Source organism: Myodes glareolus, chromosome 11 (genome assembly GCF_982192425.1).
Source record: "Myodes glareolus chromosome 11, mMyoGla1.1, whole genome shotgun sequence".
Taxonomy (NCBI): Eukaryota; Metazoa; Chordata; class Mammalia; order Rodentia; family Cricetidae; genus Myodes; species Myodes glareolus.
Window position 1 is genome coordinate 56776564 of NC_142036.1, and position 19355 is coordinate 56795918.

General features: G+C 44.5%; 1 protein-coding gene across 3 annotated transcripts in view; it reads right to left on the bottom strand.

Annotated features, from left to right (window-relative positions):
• Nucleotides 1-12321: 12321 nt before the first annotated feature.
• Nucleotides 12322-19355, bottom strand: part of Klhdc1 (kelch domain containing 1) — a 37422-nt gene continuing 30388 nt past the window's right edge. For all 3 annotated transcript variants that reach the window (XM_048415610.3, XM_085697584.2, XM_048415609.3), the window contains 2 exons: nt 17305-17357; nt 12322-13500 (listed from right to left, as the gene is read on the bottom strand). In XM_048415610.3, the coding sequence (XP_048271567.1) occupies nt 13314-13500; nt 17305-17357 (240 nt within the window). In that variant the 3' untranslated portion in view covers nt 12322-13313. The remainder of the gene's footprint in view (nt 13501-17304; nt 17358-19355) is intronic.

Below are 19355 nucleotides of genomic sequence, written 5' to 3' on the forward strand. Positions count from 1 at the left end.
CGCGATAGTGCCCCCCCACCTCGTCCGTTGGTCCTCCAGTGGTAGGTCCCTCCCACCTCCCGACGCTCCAGGCCTGGACGGTTCCTAGCCATAGACGGACCACCCTTGGGGAAGAGGGCGAATCCCAGACTCATAATTGGGGCGTCTAATGAGACCAAATGAAAATTACAAATTATTTAAACCCAATTCCTCTGCTATAAAATAAGGTTGGATTGGAAAACACTTCAGGTCCCTCATCTAAATGGTGTCTCTCAGTGCTGCTCAGCCTTTTCTTTCCTCTCTTCATTTTGGGACTGCCACGAAAAAAAAAAAAAGTCAACAAAAAGCTTTTCTCATTGACGCTCCTCCAGGCACAGTGGAAGTGCTTGCTGAAACTCAGTTAAGGGCCTGGAGTGGTTCCTGAAGGAATGTTATTCCCGCTCTTGGGAGACAGGTAGGAAGAGCCAGCCAGAGTTCAAGATCTTTCTGAGAAAGTTGGAGAGATAGTTGAGTTACATGAGACCCTATCTAAAACAAAACACCAGCAGCTGGAAGGGATGGTACAGGCCCTTTAATCCCAGCACCCAAAGCTGACCTCTTTGAGATCAAGGCCAGCCAGAATACGGGTGTTTGACTGCTCTCACTTGAGACACCCTTGTTTTGTTTCATTCAAACCGACTGTCACATATAAAGCTCATTTATCGTGTACCCAATGCCCTTATCAATGTTCGTCTGGTTTTTTTTGTTTTCTGAGACGCTGTATCGCTGCCTTTATCGTCGAAGCTTGGGATTTCCAACAGGTCCTATCATACCCGGCTTAAATATCCATCCTTACAGGTTTACATCCTTACAACACAGCAAACACTTTTTGTTGCTTAACAACAGCCGTTATTTCTACCCTCTCCAACGAAGACTCTGACCAGGTTTGTGAGACTTGCTTCTGAAAATGTGGAAAGCTACATCTAGCTGGTGAACCCCCAAGGGTCTCTTGCTTTAGGGGGCCTTTCAGAGATGGCCCTTCCTATAGTCAGGATGTTTTTAGATCATGAGAACTATAGACTTTTCTTTTTATCCTTCCCTTCCTCCCTCCCTCCTTCCTTCCTCTTTGTTTTTGAGATAGGGTTTCTCTACATAGCCCTGGCTGCCCTGGAAGTCACTATGAAGACCATATTGGCTAGCCTCCAGTTCACAGAGATCCACCTTCCTTTGCCACCCAAGTGCTGGTGGATTGTGCCACCAACATCAGCTACAGTTGGCTCTTCTTGACCATCACCAGCATGACCAGCATCAACCAGGTCTCCCTGTGGCTGTGGCCATGGAAGAGAATGTGAACCTAATGCATGCTGTGCTATGCTGAAGGGGCCTCCCTCACCTACCATTACGAGAGGACAGCCAGACAGTGAAATAACCTCTCTGCTGCCACCCAGGACACATGTTGCCAGAAAGAGATTTCTGGCAGTGTTTCTACTGGCTCTACCGGCCACCTTGTTTTGGATGACTCTGGAGATGACAACCCAGCCTCAGTTTCCTGTCTAGTGGGTAGAAGACACAAGACTGTTGGCCACAATCTCTCATTCTGCAAGTCTGCCTATAATTTGAATGACGTGTCTGCACTGAAGCTGAGGTCTGTGATGAACAACTGGTCTCCCAACAGTGGAGATCACTTTGCCCTAGGGGTCAGGAGCATGCATGCGAATATTCCCTACAGCGTCAGCTTTGTCCCAGAGCAGCTGCACATAGACACATTTTACTGCCCCAAGATTGTTGTCTGCAAGAACAATTCATTGATGTTGTAGGGGTGGCCACCAGAGAAGACTGCTCAGACACTGGTGTGGGAGAATGGTCTGTATTCTATCAATTATATTTTAAATAAACGCTGATTGGTCAGTAGCCAGGCAGGAAGTATATGTGGGACAACCAGACAGGAAATAGAGGCGGGTCAATGAGAACAAGAGAATTCTGGGAAGGAAGAAGCCGATCTCTCTACAGTCCTCATCCATTCACAGAAGAAGCAACATGTGACTGCCTCGCTGAAAAAAGATACTGAGCCATGTGGCTAACATAGACAAGAACAATGGGCTAATATAAGTTATAAGAGTTAATAAGAAGCCTGAGCTAATGGGCCAATCAGTTTATAACTAATGTAGACCTCTGTGTGATTTCTTTGGGACTTAATGACTGCGTGAACCAGGCAGGACAGAAACCCCGACAACAAGACATGAATTTAAGTCAATAGATAGTTCTTGTTAGTTGACCATCGACTACCCTAGGTGTTTGAGATTGCAACATAGCACCAAGCCTTTCTCAGGGGGAGCTTTTAAGCACAAAAACCATATCCTGGGCTGACATACTTCCCTTAACAAGGTTAGCCAGAAACAAAACTACAAAAGCCAAAAGACAAGGTTAGTTCATTGAGACTTTCCCCAGAACTATGGACTTTGATGGGTTAGGTCTTTGTTTTCACGTTGACAGGTGGTGCTGCCTCTGTGCTAAGTTTTATGGCCTGAGTGCTACTTCCATCATGGAGTTAGTTCTCCTGAGGTCTGGGCCCTGTTTCAGTAAGAAGCTGAGGATGTGGCTCATCAGGTGGAGTGTTTGCACAGCATGCAGGGAGTTCTGGTCTTAATCTGTAGCAGCATATAAACTGGATATGCAGTGGTGTGATCCCAGCATTTAGGAAGTAGAAATGAGAAGGTCAGAAGTTCAAGGTTATCGTTGACATGCAGTCAGCTGAAAGGCAGCCTGAGCTCCAGGAGATTCTACCTCAAATACAACACACAAACACACATAAACAGAAACAAAACAAAACAAACAAAAAAATCTGCTGTCGTGGTACACGCCTGTAATCCCAGAATTTGGGAGGAAGGTTAGCCTCAGCAACGTGAGACTTGTCCCAAAGGATAAAGAGAGGATTGGGGAGATGGCTCAGTGGGTAAAGTGCTTTCTATGCAAGTGTAAAAACCTGAGTTCAGAGCTGGGTAGTGGTGGTGAATGCCTTTAATCCCAGCACTCAGAAGGAAGAGGCAGGAGGATCTCTGTGAGTTCAAGGCCATCCTGGTATACACAGTGAGTTTCAAGACAACCAGGACTACACAGAGAAACCCTGTCTTAAAAAACAAATAACAACAAAAACAATGAGCAAACAAACCCTGAATTCAGATTCCAGCACTCATGTAAAAAATTACACATCTGTCATCCACACACTGAGTTGTAGAGACTAAATGATCCTAGGGCCTTGTTGGCCAGCCTTTCCCAGCCAGTCAATGAGCTCCAGATTCAATGAAAGACCTGAGGTTGATGCTGGGTGGTGGTGGTGCACACCTTTAATCCCAGCACTCGAAGATCTAGGCAGGTGGGTCTCTCTGAGCTGGAGGGCAGCCTGGTATACAGAACTAGTTCTGGGACATGCAAGGCTATGCAGAGAAACCCTTTCTCAGAAAAAAAAATGAGGTCGAGGGCTGGAAAGATGGTTCAGTGGATAAAACTGATGAACAAGCCTGATGACCCGAACCCTAGAACCCATGTGTGTTAGAGTGATCTAGAGAAACAGCAAATAGAATAGATGGATGGATGGATAGATAGATAGATAGATAGATAGATAGATAGATAGATAGATAGATAGATAGATAGATAGATAGATGGTGTGGGAGAATTATCTGTATTCTGTCAATCATATTTTAATAAAATGCTGATTGGCCAGGCAGACAGTATAGGCAGGAAAGCCAGACAGGAAGTAGAGGTGGAGCAAAGAGACTGGGAGTATTCTAGGAAGCAGGAAGCTCCCTCCGCCATTCCTGCCCAGATCACCGAAGAGGCAACATGTGAGCTGCCATGCTGAAAAAGGTACCAAGCCATATGGCTAAAATAGATCAGAATAATGGGTTAATATAAGTCATAATAGCTAAGAAGAAACCTGAGCTAATGGGCCAATCAGTTTATAATCTTATAAAGTCTTGTGTGTGATTTTCTTTTTCTTTTTTTAAAAATATTTATTTATTATGTATACAATATTCTGTCTGTGTGTATGTCTGCAGGCCAGAAGAGGGCACCAGACCTCATTACAGATGGTTGTGAGCCACCATGTGGTTGCCGGGAATTGAACTCAGGACCTTTGGAAGAGCAGGCAATGCTCTTAACCACTGAGCCATCTCTCCAGCCCCTTGTGTGTGATTTTCTTTGGGACTTGCTGGTTGTGGGGTACTGGGTGGCACAGATACCCCAACAAGCCAGCCCTCATGTTACAGATAGATAGATAGATAGATAGATAGATAGATAGATAGATAGATAGATAGATGGATAGATGGATAGATATTCCCACCTCAAATGTTCCAATGTTCCTCACAGAAAGGCTCAGCTGCTTAAGTTTGAGTTGATTCCAGTTGCAGCCAAACTGACAACCAAGATTAGCTATCACACCACGTACAGTGGAAGGAGGGGACAGGCTCAACAAAACTGTCCTCCGACATCCACTGTGGCACAAGCACACCCACTCATCTCCTATCTAAATTTAAAGGTTTAATAATTATTATCTTATATTAATAAGGCAGAGAGTCATTGAGAAAGACACCCAACCTCTGTCCTACACGTACATACAACTGGACACCTACACCTACATACACACAAGCACACACAAAAGTTAATGGAAAATTTTTAAAATAAAGATGTACTAATATTGAAAGAGAAGAATCTGTCTGAGCAGCACATTTGGGGCCTCAGCAAGGTATTCATGCCATTAGGGGTGGCTAAACACCACATCCTGTCTTTCATGGTCTGCCTGGACTTTGGTATCCCCGAGGACCCCACCACAGGATGAAGCCAGGATGAAGGTGGCCGACATCACAGAGCCACTTTTGACCCTGGTCCACCAGAGGCTATATTTCTACTGTCACGCCAGTGAGACTACCAATAGGTGCTCCCAAGAGTCCTGGGCCATCTCCACTCTTGAGAGCCTGGAAACAGAGCGCAAGGCTGTGCAACCAGTGAGACTGTGGGCAAAAGACTGAAGGTGGAGGACTTAACCCACGTAGGTCAAAAACTGGTGCTTCAGTCCGTGGGAAGAGCCTGGTAGCCAGCGAGCTCAGGAAGGCCATGTATACAAAGAATGAGAACTTCATCTCTGGCGAGTGGAAAAGCTGGTCACAAAGATAGACCACATCCTGAAGGCTCTGTTGCCTTGTCTGCCCTCTCCAGAGCAGTCCTAGGGTGACTCCACGTTCAGATAGAAGTGGGTGGAGTAGAGGAAGGTTGGACCAGGCCTACACAGGCTGGCACGTAAATATGATTTGCAAGAAAAGGACTTCAAGAAAAATAAGCCCAGGCTGGCTTCAAACTCGCCATGGAACTGGGGGTAGCCTTAAGCTTCGAAGCCTCCAGCCTCTACTTCCCAAGTATTGGGATTCCTGTGTGCTACCACGCCTGTTTTATCCAGTGCCAGGGATCAAACGCAGGACCTGGTACATGGCACACAATCTACCAACTGAGCAACCTCCCCAGGACCCTTCTAACAAGTTTTACGAGTTTTTTAAAATTATTTTTATTTTATACACCTTGGTGTTTTGCCTGAATGTCTGTCTGTGCTAGGGAGTTGAGTCTCCCAGAACTGGAGTTACAGACAGTTGTGAGCTGGCATGTAGGTGCTGGGAACTGAACCTGGGGCCACTGGAAGAGCAGCCAGTGTTCCTAAGTGCTGAGCCACCTCTCCAGCTCCTCTACAAGTTTTCTTACATGAGACTGATTACAAACCAAAAAGTAACGTTAAGGGATGGGTGCTGGGGGGGATGGCGCAGGGCTTAAGAGTACAACTGCTCTTCTAGAGGACCCCAATTTAATAACCAGGACCCACACAGCAGCTCACAGCTGGTGGTAACTCTAGTTCTGTATGGACCAGTACCCTTTTCTAGGCTTTGTAGCCCTCATAAAGGATTACAACAAGGGTCAAGCCACTGGTCAACAAATAGAACAAATGAGCTGGAATAGACAGAAAAAGCCACACACACGGCCTGTTTGCCATGTTTGTCATTCGGTCTGTTTTTACCTATTTTAAAAACTGTTCAGTTAATCTACTCATCAGGGAAATGCAAATTAAAACTACTTTGAGACGCTGCCTCACCCCGAGAGAGTGGCCATCATCAACAAATGTGGTAACAAACGTTAGTGAGGATGTGGAGAGAAAGGAACCCTTCGTTACTGTTGGTGGAGATGCAAATTAATACAACCATTGTGGACGTCTTTTTGGAGACATCTCAAAACATTAAAAATAGAGCTACCATATATATGACCCACCTATTTCCCTCCTGGGCACACACCCGGAGAACTCCATAGCCTCCCATAGATATTTGGCACCCCATACTTATCTATTGGAATCAGCCTACTTGTCTATCGACAGATGAATGAGTCATGAAAATTTGGTACTTGCAATAGGTGGAATGCAACGTGTTGGGTAACAGCTTCAGTCATGAGGAATTGCGTCAGGCTAACTGGGCAATAGCCCCAAGCCATAAAGAATTGCACCACCCGGACTGTTCCACTTCGCCTGCAGAAATAATAAGCCCGGATGGCAAAAGTAACTTACCCTGCTCCCAAGCAAATCCCATATAAATAAAAAATAATAGCTATAACTTCTTGGGGGGGGGTGTCCTAGCCCCTCTAAGAGCTCCCAACCTTCATCCTGAAGAAAGATTGGGGCCCTCACTGTCCCATAAAGCGGTGTTAGCCTGTGGAGACCTAGTGGGTCTGCCTCTCTCCGTGGCCTGTGGAGACTGAGTCTGCCTCTCTCTCCATGGCCTGTGGAGACTGAGTGGGTCTGCCTTTCTCCGTGGCCCGTGGAAACCGAGTGGGTCGGCCTCTCTCCGTGGCCTGTGGAGACCGAGTGGGTCTGCCTCTGTATCTCATTTTTTTTTTTTACACTGCTCAGCTCTAAAGAAAAATGAAGGTTTTTTTTTTTTTTTTTTTTTTTTTTTTTTTGGGCAGGGAAATGTATGAACTTAGAATATATCATGTGAGACAAGGTCACCCAGTGTCTGATGGAAAGGAATCACATGTTCTCTCACATGTGGAATCTATATGTGTGTATAAATGTGAAGAAATGTATATGAGGGTTCTATAGAACACAAAGAAGAAAGAGGCAGACTTACAGGGATGAGCAAGAGCTGAATGCAGGCAAAGGACACGAGCTATGAAAGAGACGCACAGCTGATTATCTGTGTTCCATAATCCCGTCGTGGACTTCTCGGTTTGCGTGGGAAGTAAGTGTATAAAATGTACTCAGTAGTGAAAATGGGAAATTCACTGTGAGGTCTCCCAGCTTTCACCTTGAGTGACACTTCCAGCTACAAATCCATTAAGTTGTAGAGACTTTGGGTCTGGCTAATTTTTGTGTATGATGTATTTACTTGCAAGATTTTTTTTTATAATAAAGTTTGTTTAAAAATAAAATTTAAAAGATCTTTAGCTTACGTTTTTATAACAACGTACTTTTGGAAGAAGTGTAGAAATTATTATAACCAAATCACTTAAAAAGCAATCCAATTTCCAAATGAAGGAATAGTGATTTCAACCCCAGCAATCCAAAGGCTGAGAAGGGAGGATTGCCATGACTTTGAAGCCAGCCAGGGCTGCAGAGAGACCTTGTCAACAAAACAAACAAATGCCTGAGGGGATGGCTCAGTTGGCCAAGTGCTAACTCAACCAGGAGGGCGTGAGTTCAGATCCCCAGAAGGTGTAAGAACGGAGCAGGAGCATGGCTGTGTGCTCCCATCACTGAGGAGGCGGAAGCAGGTCCTTACCTGTGTTGGCGAACATCCAATGAGAGACCCAGTCCCAAAGCATAAGGTGGAGAGCAACTGAGGAAGACGCCCAGGCCATCTAGCCTACACATGCACATGCATGAACACATATGCACCCTCATGTATATGGGTACTGCACACGCGCGCGTGCACACACACACACACACACACACTTTTATTATATGTTATTTTAGGTGTATATAACACAATTTAATAATTTCATTGAACTACACATACACGCAGACACACCGACGCTTATTATATGTAATCTTATTATATGTAATTTTAGGTGTATATAAAATAATAACTTTTCCATTTTAGTTTAATTTCATGAAACTACACATACATGCAGATGCCAAACACATGTTTACTATGTATAATTTTAAGCTTATATAAAATGATTCTCTACGGCATGTTAAAAATCCTTAGTATTATTTACCCGTCATCTCCTTTATTGTCTTTTCCCACCTAGACGCCGTCCGTCCACTCTCCCCGTTTCCCCCTTCGTGTCACCCACACCCTGCTAGTCTCCGGTGCTGCTCACCCCACCCTCCCATGGCCCCTCTCTGCTTTTCTGCTTTCGAGGGTTACAGCAGGTCATGGACTCATATCTGAAGATTTGTGGCTAGGAACCACAGAGGGGAAAGTACATGTGTCGTTTGTCTTTCTGGGTCTGGGTTCCCTCATTCGGTATAACATTTTCTAGTTCCTTCCACTTCCCTACCAAGTTCCCGATCTCACTGTCTGTTCCGGCTAAACATGTGTACCACAGTGTGTACCGCGTTTTCATTGTCCACCAGCTGCATCTGAAGGACATTTAGGTTGTTTCCATTTCCTGGCTGTGGTGAGCGGAGCGGGCGAGGGTGGCTGCGCATCTGTGGAGAAGGATGTCAAGTACTTCGAGCGTGCGCCAGGGGGACCACAGCGGAGTCGTATGGTAGATTCATTTTTAGCTTCGCAAGAATTCTCTGTGATTTGCATAATGGCTCCACCAATCTGCGATCCCACCACCAGCGACTGGGGTTCCCCTTCCCCCACACGCTCGCCAACTTCAACCATCAGTTCTTTTCTCGACCTTAGCCGTTCTGTCTGGGCCAACAATCAAATCTCAAAGTTGTTGTCATTTTTCGTTCCCTGGTTGCTAAGGATGACGAACACTTTTGGAGATACGTATCGGTCATTTTATTTCTGCTTTTGAAAACTCTCTGCCCAGATCTATGGCCCATTTGAATTGGGTGGATTTCTTTATTCTTTGTTTCTTGAGTTCTTTATACAATCTATCAATTCTCTGTCAGAAGTTATCATGAGGGTCCTCAGAGCCAAGCGACCACCATCTTGGGGAGTTCAGTTCTAACCCCATTTCGGGGAGTTCAGTCATGTCCCCCCCTTGCAGAGGATCATCCCAGCTAGGCTGTTTGATTGATGGTTTACACCCCGCCCCCAAATATAGAAAGAAGGGCAGGAGATCTTCACCAAGATCCAACTCCTCCCTATCACCTGGTAGCTCTGCACATGACCTGGGGGCAGGGAAGACTTTGGGGGCTCCGTCTGTGGCTACTGAGGGGGACAGAAATCCTCATCCCTGCTGGGTAACGCTTTTCAGGTGTGGCTGGTTGGGGGAGGAGTATCCATTAAGGAGACTCTACTGAGGTCCACCCAGTAAATGCATTGGTTCCCTAGAGTGAAATTTTGCAAAATTACGCCTCCGTTTGTGTCTGGGACCTTGGGAGGTGTAGGCATTGCTTTACATCTCCCCCAAGCAGGAATTTCAGCAACAGATATATAGTTGGCAAAGTTCTCTCCCTCTCTATGGGCTTTCTCCTTTACAGCTTTGTTTCCTTAATGTTTCTAGTTTTATGAGGTCCTGCTTGTCAACTGTTAGCCTGAATCCCTGAGCCCTGGTCAGCCTTCGTGGTAGCAGAAGGTGCTGAACAAGCTGCAAGGGAGGAGAGCACTCAGCATCCTGCCCAGCTGGGATCAACAGACCACACCAAAGACAGGAATGCAACATCCCTAACGGTGCACCAGCGACACTCACATCCTGTTGGTAGCCAGCAGCTGTTTAATTGCACTTCAGGCCCAATTAATAGGAGGAAAATGACGCTTGGTACTGGAAACCTAACCAAATACTTGTGGCTAGTGAGCTCAGGCCTATTGGCAGAGAACCTACGATGGCCACTTTTCTAAACAAGTGTAATTCCTAGCTGGAGTCTAAATACTCACTCTTATGCCCACAGACAGACAAAGCTCTCACCCTTATCAAAGAAGCTCATCTCTGCGGTATTCAGAGACCATTACAGAAAGCTACCCGCCCTGACAACCTGAGTTTGATCACTGAGACCCACATGGTCCAACTCCAGTGCACAAGCTGTTCTCTACGTGCATGTGCATACACACACACATATACACACACACACACACACTAAAAGAACCAAGCTGTCTTCTATGGAGGATATTAATAAAAAATGCAAAACAATACCATTGCCATTTTGAATTTTGACCTAGAAAACAGGTTTAAAAAAAGTATTATGTTAACTGGGGTGGTGGTGCACTCCTTCAATCCCAGCGCTCTGGATGCAGAGACAGGCGGATCTCTGTGAATTTGTGACCTGCCTGGTCTTCATTGTGAGTTCTGGTACAGCCAGGGTTATGTAGAGCTTTATGCTAATATACAGTTGAGTTCTCTTATATTTCAATGGTTAAATGTTAATTTTAAGTAGACTACTTGACAGTAGAGTTTTTTGTTTGCCTTTTGTTGTTGTTTTTTTGTTTTGTTTTGTTTTGTTTGAGACATGGTTTCTACGTGTAACAGCCCTAGCTGTCCTAGAACTCACTCTGTAGACCAGGTTGGCCTCAAACTCACAGATATCAGCCTACCTCTGTCTCGTGAGTGCTGGGATTAAAGGTGTGCGCCACCATTGCCCAGTCAACTTTGGTACATTTTAATTTTAAAAATTGTATTTATAGGGGGCTGGAAAGATGGCTCAGTGGTTAAGAGCATTGCCTGCTCTTCCAAAGGTCCTGAGTTCAATTCCCGGCAACCACATGGTGGCTCACAACCATCTGTAATGAGGTCTGACCTGCAGGCATACACACAGAATATTGTATACATAATAAATAAACTGTTAAAAAATTGTATTTATAATGTTTGTGTGTATAAATGTGCCAAAGGCCGTGGGCTTCAGGTCTCTTCATTCCTGCAGTGCACTGTCCATCCTTCTTCATGAGCTGCCGTTATTCATGTATGATGTTGATATGTGTTCATGCATGATGATGATGATGATGATGATGTTCATTCCTGCGGTGCACTGTCCATTCTTCTTCATAAGCTGTCTGTGTTCATGTATGATGATGTTGGTGTGTGTTCATGTATGATGATGTTATGTTCATTCCTGCGGTGCACTGTCCATGCTACTTCATGAGCTGTCTGTGTTCATGTATGATGATGTTGATGTTTACATCCTACACAATCTCCCCAAACAGAGGACCTCCATCTTCAGCCACCGCTTCTGCATCACTCCATCTCCTCAAGTCCAGAGAAGGTTCAAGTTGGTCTAAGACAGGATTCTTGGAGCAAAGGTGGTTCAGTGGTAAAGGCACCTGAAGCCAAGCTGATGACTTGAGTTGGGTCCCAGGAACCTACATGGTACAAGTTCTTCTCTGATCTCATGTGCCACCCAAATCCCTGCCTCAACAAATAAGAGTAAAAAAAAAAATAAGATTTCCTTCATTGTCTTAGGATTTCTATTGCTGTGAAGAGACACTATGGCTGCAGCAACTCTTAGAAAGGAAAACATTTAACTGGGACCGGCTTACTGGTTTAGTCCAGTATCATCGTGGTGGGAGGCATGGTGGCATGCAGGCCACCATGGTGCTGAAGAGGTTGCTGAGAGTTCTACATCCAAATCAGTGGGAAAGGAGAGTGACACTGGGCCTGGCTTGAGCTTCTGAAACCTCAGAGCCCATTCTCAGTGACACACTTCCTCCAATGAGCCACACCTCCTGATAGCGCCCTCCTGATAGTGCCCTCCTGATAGCGCCCTCCTGATAGTGCCCTCCTGATAGTGCCCTCCTGATAGCGCCCTCCTGATAGTGCCCTCCTGATAGCGCCCTCCTGATAGTGCCCTCCTGATAGTGCCCTCCTGATAGCGCCCTCCTGATAGTGCCCTCCTGATAGTGCCCTCCTGATAGCACCCTCCTGATAGTGCCCTCCTGATAGTGCCCTCCCAATAGTTCTCATTCATAGACAGCCCAACAGTGTTAACTGACTACAGTTTGAGCACATGTGCCATAGCACACGTGGAGGTCAGAGGGCAGTCATTACGGTGTTAGTTCTTTCCTCCCACCTTATGTTGGTGCCAGGGATGGAACTCAGGCCAGGCTTGTGCAGCAGGCCCTTTTACACCCAGAGTCGTGTTGCCAGCCCCACACTGGCATGAACTCTGACTGGTCCACACTGAAAAAACTGAGGTGTTAATTCTGCATACTGCGTTCACTAAATAAAATGTAAACACAAACTATTTCAATACATAAATAGAAGCTTTACACATCCAAAATATAGCATTATAAAACATATCTACAGTTTAATGCAATGCTACAATTTTCACTATAAATTATATACAATACAGAAATATACTTTACAGCATTTTAAAGTTCAGCAATCACTCACAGGGTGACAGCGATGAGATTATGTCATATATTGAACCCTTTAGTAATCAATTGTAACACGGATGTCGATGGAAGGACAAGGCTGGGCACATGAAGAAACATGTCTCAAAATGGCCAAAGTACCATTTTGAGGGATGTAAGAGTACAGTCTCCCGTCTCTGACTAAATGATGCCGAGAGCGAAGGGCTGTGTCAGGACAAGCGGTGTCTAGAGAAAGTCTCAACTCTGTGGGGCAGCAGAGCACAAACGTGGATCAGAGAGTCAATGCCACCAGATGGTCACTCCACATTGCTGGCAAACAGTACTCTAGAGACACTTTCCCAAGGCAATGTGAGTTGAGCCATGTCTCAAAAACTGCCCGTTATCACACACCCCAGCATTTCAAAGCCTGTGAGACAAACCAACCTCCAGTCAGCCGGTCCTGGGCGGTGCAGACAGAACTATCTAGACAAGCTCCCCTGCTCGGCAGGTGAATGGAAAGCTCTGATGATATTTAAGGAGACACTTGGGTGCTCTTAAAGTAATGGTAATTAATCAGTATTTTTATATCTACATCCACATTTCTACATCCAGAATTTTTGGAGATTTTAGGGTAATTTGTTTTTCAAATGGACATGTTTCCAGAAAAGCACACACCGAGTTAAGAACTGTTACTACTGTACTTATTTCCAGAAAGAACATGTAATCTTTTACAAGTAAATCATTTTAGAAATACACAGATAAATCTTCAATTACATCTTATTTCCATATATCCCATATCATGTAATCACATTAGCAAAACATTTGTTTCAGATTTTATCCTTTAAGTAGAACCTGCGGCTGGAGGGGAGGTCAAACGTGCAGTCTGACTGAACCGCGCTGACACACGGGACTTAGAGCAGTTCAGTGGCCACTGACCCGCTGCGGCTTATTTTCTGTTTCTTCTTTTAGGACTCTTTGCTCTTTTCGGTAATTGGCTGCAGTCCAAAATGTTATTTTTTTGAGAACTTGCTGCAGAAGTTTAGGAGGTAATAAAGAGATCTGACTTTTTAAAATGATAGCATTTTTCCCAATGCAGTCAAGACATGACCTGTCGATAAAGCACAGGTTATCGGTTAGCTTCTGAACCCAGGATTCACTGTGTTATTTTATGTATGTGTGTATCTGTGTGGATGTATGTCATGAGAGTACAAGCACCACAGAGGCCGGAAGAGGGCACATATCTCCTGGAGCTGGAGCTGCAGAGGGTTGTGAGCCACCTGCCATGGATGCTGGGAACCAAATCTGGGTCCTCTGGAGGAGCAACAAGTCCTCCTGACCTCTGAGCCACGTCAAGCCTTGTTTGCTTATTTTTGAACATTTTTGTATATCATCAGTGCTTGCCAGCATGTGTGAAGCTCAAAAGAAAACAAAAATAGATGGGCCCACTCTGTAGCCCAGGCTGGCCTCAAACTTGAGGTGATTCTCCCATGTCAACCTCTCCAGGAACTGGGGTTACAGGAGTGTGCCTCTCATGCCTGACAAGCTAAGTAGTCCTTTTTCTTTCTCACAAAATTGATGTAAAAACTCTAGATGGCAATGTGTGTGTGTGTGTGTATACACATATATATTCTTTACAATACGAGAGTTTTCTAGTTCACTACAATAATCATGCTTTTTTTATACAATAAAGAAGTCATATCTGAGCAAAATTCAAGGAAATAGAAAATGCAATTCATCACACATAATATTCTTTCATTAGAAGATTCAGGGATAGAGATATACCTAAATGGAAGAACACTTGCCAGTGACCATAAAGACCAAAAGGAAAGCAAAACTCAGAAGTCAGGGTCAGGAAGACCAGTGGCGAAATGAGAGAAGACAGAGGGACAGATGGACAAGACACCGAGTCACACTAACTTATTAACTTGCTATGTGCCAATAATCATAAATAAAGAAGAGGGAGGAGTGGAAATGTTACAAAAACCAGTATATTCACATATGAAATCTCAGAAAAGTTAAAAGTTAAAAATTATAAGCGCTGCCAGGTAGTGGTGGTGCACACTTTTAATCCCAGCATTCAGAGGCAGAGGCAGGTGGATCTCTGTGAGTTCGAGGCCAGCCTGGTCTACAGAGCAAGTTCAGGATAGCCAGGGCTACACAGAGAAGCTATCACAAACAAACAAACAAAAACAATACAAAATTATGAAACTTGTGCTGGAGAGATGCTCAGTGGTCAAGAGCCCTGGCTGCTCTTCCAGAGGATCTAGGTATGATTCCCAGCATGCACGGTGGCTCACACACATCCGACACCCTCCATGGAAACCAGGCATGTATGTGGTGTGCAGTCATAAATGCAAGTAAAACCCTTGGACACAGAAAATAACAATATTTATATGAGTGGTATATGAGTGTATGCATGGGTACACGTTCGTGTGTGTGTGCATGTGTGCATATGTACATGTAAAGTGACCAGAGGTGAACATAGTCTTCCAAAGCACCCTCCACTACATTGTGATTATGATGATTCTCCACATATTATTACTGATAATGATGCTGATGATGAACCTGGAGTTCAGTTGTTTGACTAGCCTGACTGATGCTAGCCAGCGCCAGGGACTCGACAGTCTCCACCCCCCCAGTGGACTTACAAGCACCCACTCTTGTGGGGCTTTGAACACAGGTGCTGGGGATCCACACTCAGGTCTTCATGTCTGCGTGGCCAGCACTTTACTGACTGGGCCACCTCCTTAGTCCTCATGTTCAAACTTTGACATATAAGAATACATTCAGTGCCGAGCAAATGCCTTTAATCCCAGCACTCGGGAGGCAGAGGCAGGCGGATCTCTGTGAGTTTGAGACCAGCCTGGTCTACAAGAGCTAGTTCCAGGACAGGCTCCAAAACCACAGAGAAATCCTGTCTCGAAAAACGAGGGGAAAAAAAAAACACAAAAAAAGAATACATCCAGCATCAGCCTAGTACGGTGGTCCAGGGTTGGTCTCCAGCTCCCAGGCCACCTTATTTTCCCTTCCACTCATTCAAGCCCAATCACCGAGAAATCCGACCTGGCTCACCATACGCTTGTTTAGTTGCTTGGACACCCTTCCTACTAGCTGTGCCCCAGCTACTATGTCAAAAAGAAGAGTATCTGTTCAGCCAATGTCTGCTTGTTTTTCTCTTTTGCTGAATCTACTTCCTCGTGATTGTGTCATCTGGGTGTGAGGGCACATCTGCAATCCCAGCATCGTGGAGACAGAGGATCATGTGTCCAAGCAGCTAAACAGCTTTGGAGTTAAACAAAATTCTTTCATCATCATCATCATCATCATCATCATCATCACTTGGTTTTTTGGGACATGCTTTCTCTGGTTGTCCTAGAACTCACTCTGTAGACAGGTTAGCATTGAATTTAGAGATTTGCCTGCCTCTGCCTCCAAGTGCTGGATTTAAAGGTGTGTGCCACCAATCCCAGATTAAATTCTTTTAAGTGTATCTGTAAATATATTTATACCATATATTATATATGACATTAGCAGACATATTCTGATTTCCAGAAAGTTGAACTATAGCCTCTCCCTCCCGAGTGATGAGATAAAGATTTGTTTATTTTGAGACACAGCCTCACTATGTAGCTTTATGTGGCCTTGTACTTGCTATCTAGACCAGACTGGCCTGAACTCACAAGATCTACCTGCCTCTGCCTCCTGAGTGTGCAACTAAAGGCCTGTGCCACCACATCTGGCTTTTATTCTTAGGCAGATGTAAATATTTTCTTGAATTCAAGTAATAAACTACCTGTAAGATAGTATGACTCCTCCCCAAAGGAACAACAAGAGATTATCACATATTCATAGGACGCATTTTTCCTTTTCATTGTTTAACAGACATTTTATTATTGTTAAAGCTAAGCTAAAGTAAACCGAGCACAGACTTCTCCATGCCAACAGTTCCACACTGTTAAGGACTTGCAGGCACCACACCCGCCATCCCCACAATCTTTCCATTCTCCTTAGATGAACCCTGAACCCATGTTAGACCGACTTCCCGTTCCCCAGCCAAGCCTCTGGATACCTCTAATCCACCCTTTGTCCACATGTGTGTGCCCACTCTGGCTACCTCTAACCCACCCTTTGTCCACACGCGTGTTCTCACTCTGGCTACCTCTAATCCACCCTTTGTCCACACACGTGTGTGCCCACTCTGGCTACCTCTAATCCACCCTTTGTCCACATGCGTGTTCTCACTCGGGCTACTTCAGACACATGAAGCCACACAGCATTGGTTCTTTTGTGACTCACAGTTTTCACTAGGCATATCTTAAAGGTCAATCCACGTTATAGCTCACGTCAGAATTTCCCTCCTTTTAAAAAACTTAAATTTTTTATTATTTGTTTATTTGTTTGGTGTTTTGAGACAAGGTTTCTCTGTAGCTTTGGTGTCTGTCCTGGAACTAGGTCTTGTAGACCAGACCGGCCTCGAACTCACAGAGATCCACCTGCCTCTGCCTCCTGAGTGGTGGGATTAAAGGCATTTGCCACCACTGCCCAGCTTTTTTATTATTTAAAACATTTTTAAGTTAAATATATTTTGATCATATTCTTCCTTACCCCAAATCCTTCTAGATCCTCTCCCTTTCCCCACCCACCCAGCTTTAGGGTTTCTCTAAAAAAAAAAAAAAAACAGAAAAAAAAGACCCAATACAACAATAATCCCCTAAAACCAAACTCATTACATAGCTGAAGAGACTGAACTCTTCAGCCCGTTTCCTCCTCCCGAGTACTGGGATTACAGACACCAGATGCCATGTCCTGTTTATACAGTGCTGCAGATTGTGCCCAGGGCCTTGTGAATGCTGGGTAAACACACACTTTTACACATGACATTATATATATGAAAAATACTATATTTACTTACCTGAGCAGTGAATAGGGCTGTGTTTGAAAGATCAATAAATCGTTACAGTGACCCTAGTCAAAAAAAAAAAGTCTTACTAAGGATTTAAAGAAAATAACAGCTTTAACTATACATGATTTCTATTGTATAAGTATAAAATAGTCAATAAATTTCTCTTTAGCTAGTAACACACATGTACATGAGCATACACGTGTATATAACCACATACATACATCTGCATACATATTTTTCCTATTTGGAAAAATACAAATTTCAGTAACCAAATTTTTACCAAGTCAATACCCAATATAATTACAAATTTAAAAATAGGAGACAGCTCTCTGAGAAACAGTAATAGAACTAATTAATATTTGTCTCATTAAACAGATTTCTGCCAAATGACTCTTACCCTGAAAGGCCCTGTGCCCCATCTCCATCTTCCAGGAGGTTCTCCTGGGCACTGACGCCTTCCTCTGAGAGGCAAGCAGGTCCCCAGTGAGCGCCACCTCCTCCATGTTTGTTTTATTTTCAAATAAGGATTTTCTGTACAACTCAGGCTAGGCTGGAACTTAGGCTACTCTTGAATTTGTGGTAATTCTCCTGCCTCAGCCTCCTGAGTACTGTGACTTGGCAACCAAACCACACCTGGCATCCCCATGAAATCTTTCTTTGTATTGAAAATGTTATTATTATCTATTTTAATATTTGATTTTTGAGATAGGGCATCTTTGTGTAGCCCTGGCTGTCCCGGAACTTACCCTAAAGAGCAGGGTGGTATTAAACTTAGAGATCTGCCTCCCAAGTACTGGAATTAAAGGCATATGCCACAACCAACTGGCAAAGATTTTTAAGTTTCTCGAGACAGAGCTTCTCTCTGTAACAGTCCTTGCTGTCTTGGAACTTGCGTTTGGAGGTCAGGATGGCCTCAAATTCACGGAGATTCACCTGCCTCTGTCTCCTGAGAACTGGGATTAAAGACTTGCACCACCATTGCCAGGTAAGTTTTACATTCTAAGAAGAGGGTTTTTTATTTTTGTTGGTTTGTTCGTTGTTCATTTTGAAAATATTTTTAGACAGGGTCTCTTTGTATAGCACAGGCTGGCCTTGAACCCTCAATTCTTCATCCTGAGCTTCCTGAGCAAGTTCTGGGTATAGGAATGTACCACCATACCTATCTTCTGAACAAGGCATTCCAGTGCCAAGAAAAATAAGACAAACCACAAATGTTCCACTGGGGGAGGGGCAGTGATGGGATTGGAAGCCAGGGCCTTTTCCATTTAACTAAGCCAGCTAACTATTTAAGTGGCACTAGAGCTTTAGTTAAGAGCACTGTGTCCTAGGCTGGAAACAGTATAGAGTTCACTGCACACGTCTGAGCTGGTGGCCACACACTACGAGGCCAACCCAAGTCTCTGCAGAGAAGCCACCGTTTTTCAAGGTTTGTCACTCTGCAGAAGCCATCTGTGCCTCAGGACAAGTAAGGGAGCTAGTGCCTTGTTGGTGACTCTGGCTCGCTGTGGCCAGCCCTCATACTCAGTCCTGAAATTCTGTGGCATCCTATGCAAGCTGGAGCACTCAGTGCCTGTCCATCCCGTGCAGCAGGGGGAGTGGCCAGCTGCTCTGCACTTCCCAAGGCTCCCCAAATGGGACCTGTGTAGTCCTTTGACTTTATAGCATGCCAAAGCTGAAACGCTTAAAACTCAAATGTAAAACAGATGGGCAGCAGTGGTAAAACCCCAGAAAATACCAAGAAACTCAACAGTTTCTTCCTGGGAGATGCTAACCCATGAGATTTAGAAGGATTGCCCCGTCTTGTTTCTTCCATTAATAAATTCTATGGGTGACAAGCATGGTGGCGCACATCTTTTAATCCCAGCACTAAGGAGGAAAAGGTGGCTGGATCTCTGTGAGTTTGAGGCCAGCCTGGTCTATATAGTGAGTTATAGCACAACCAGGTCTACATAGTGAGACCCTGTCTCAAAAAAGGAACAAAATTTTTTTTTAAATTCTCTGGATGATCATTACTGTGATTATGTATTTTTTTATATAAAGACATTTCAATACATTTAAAC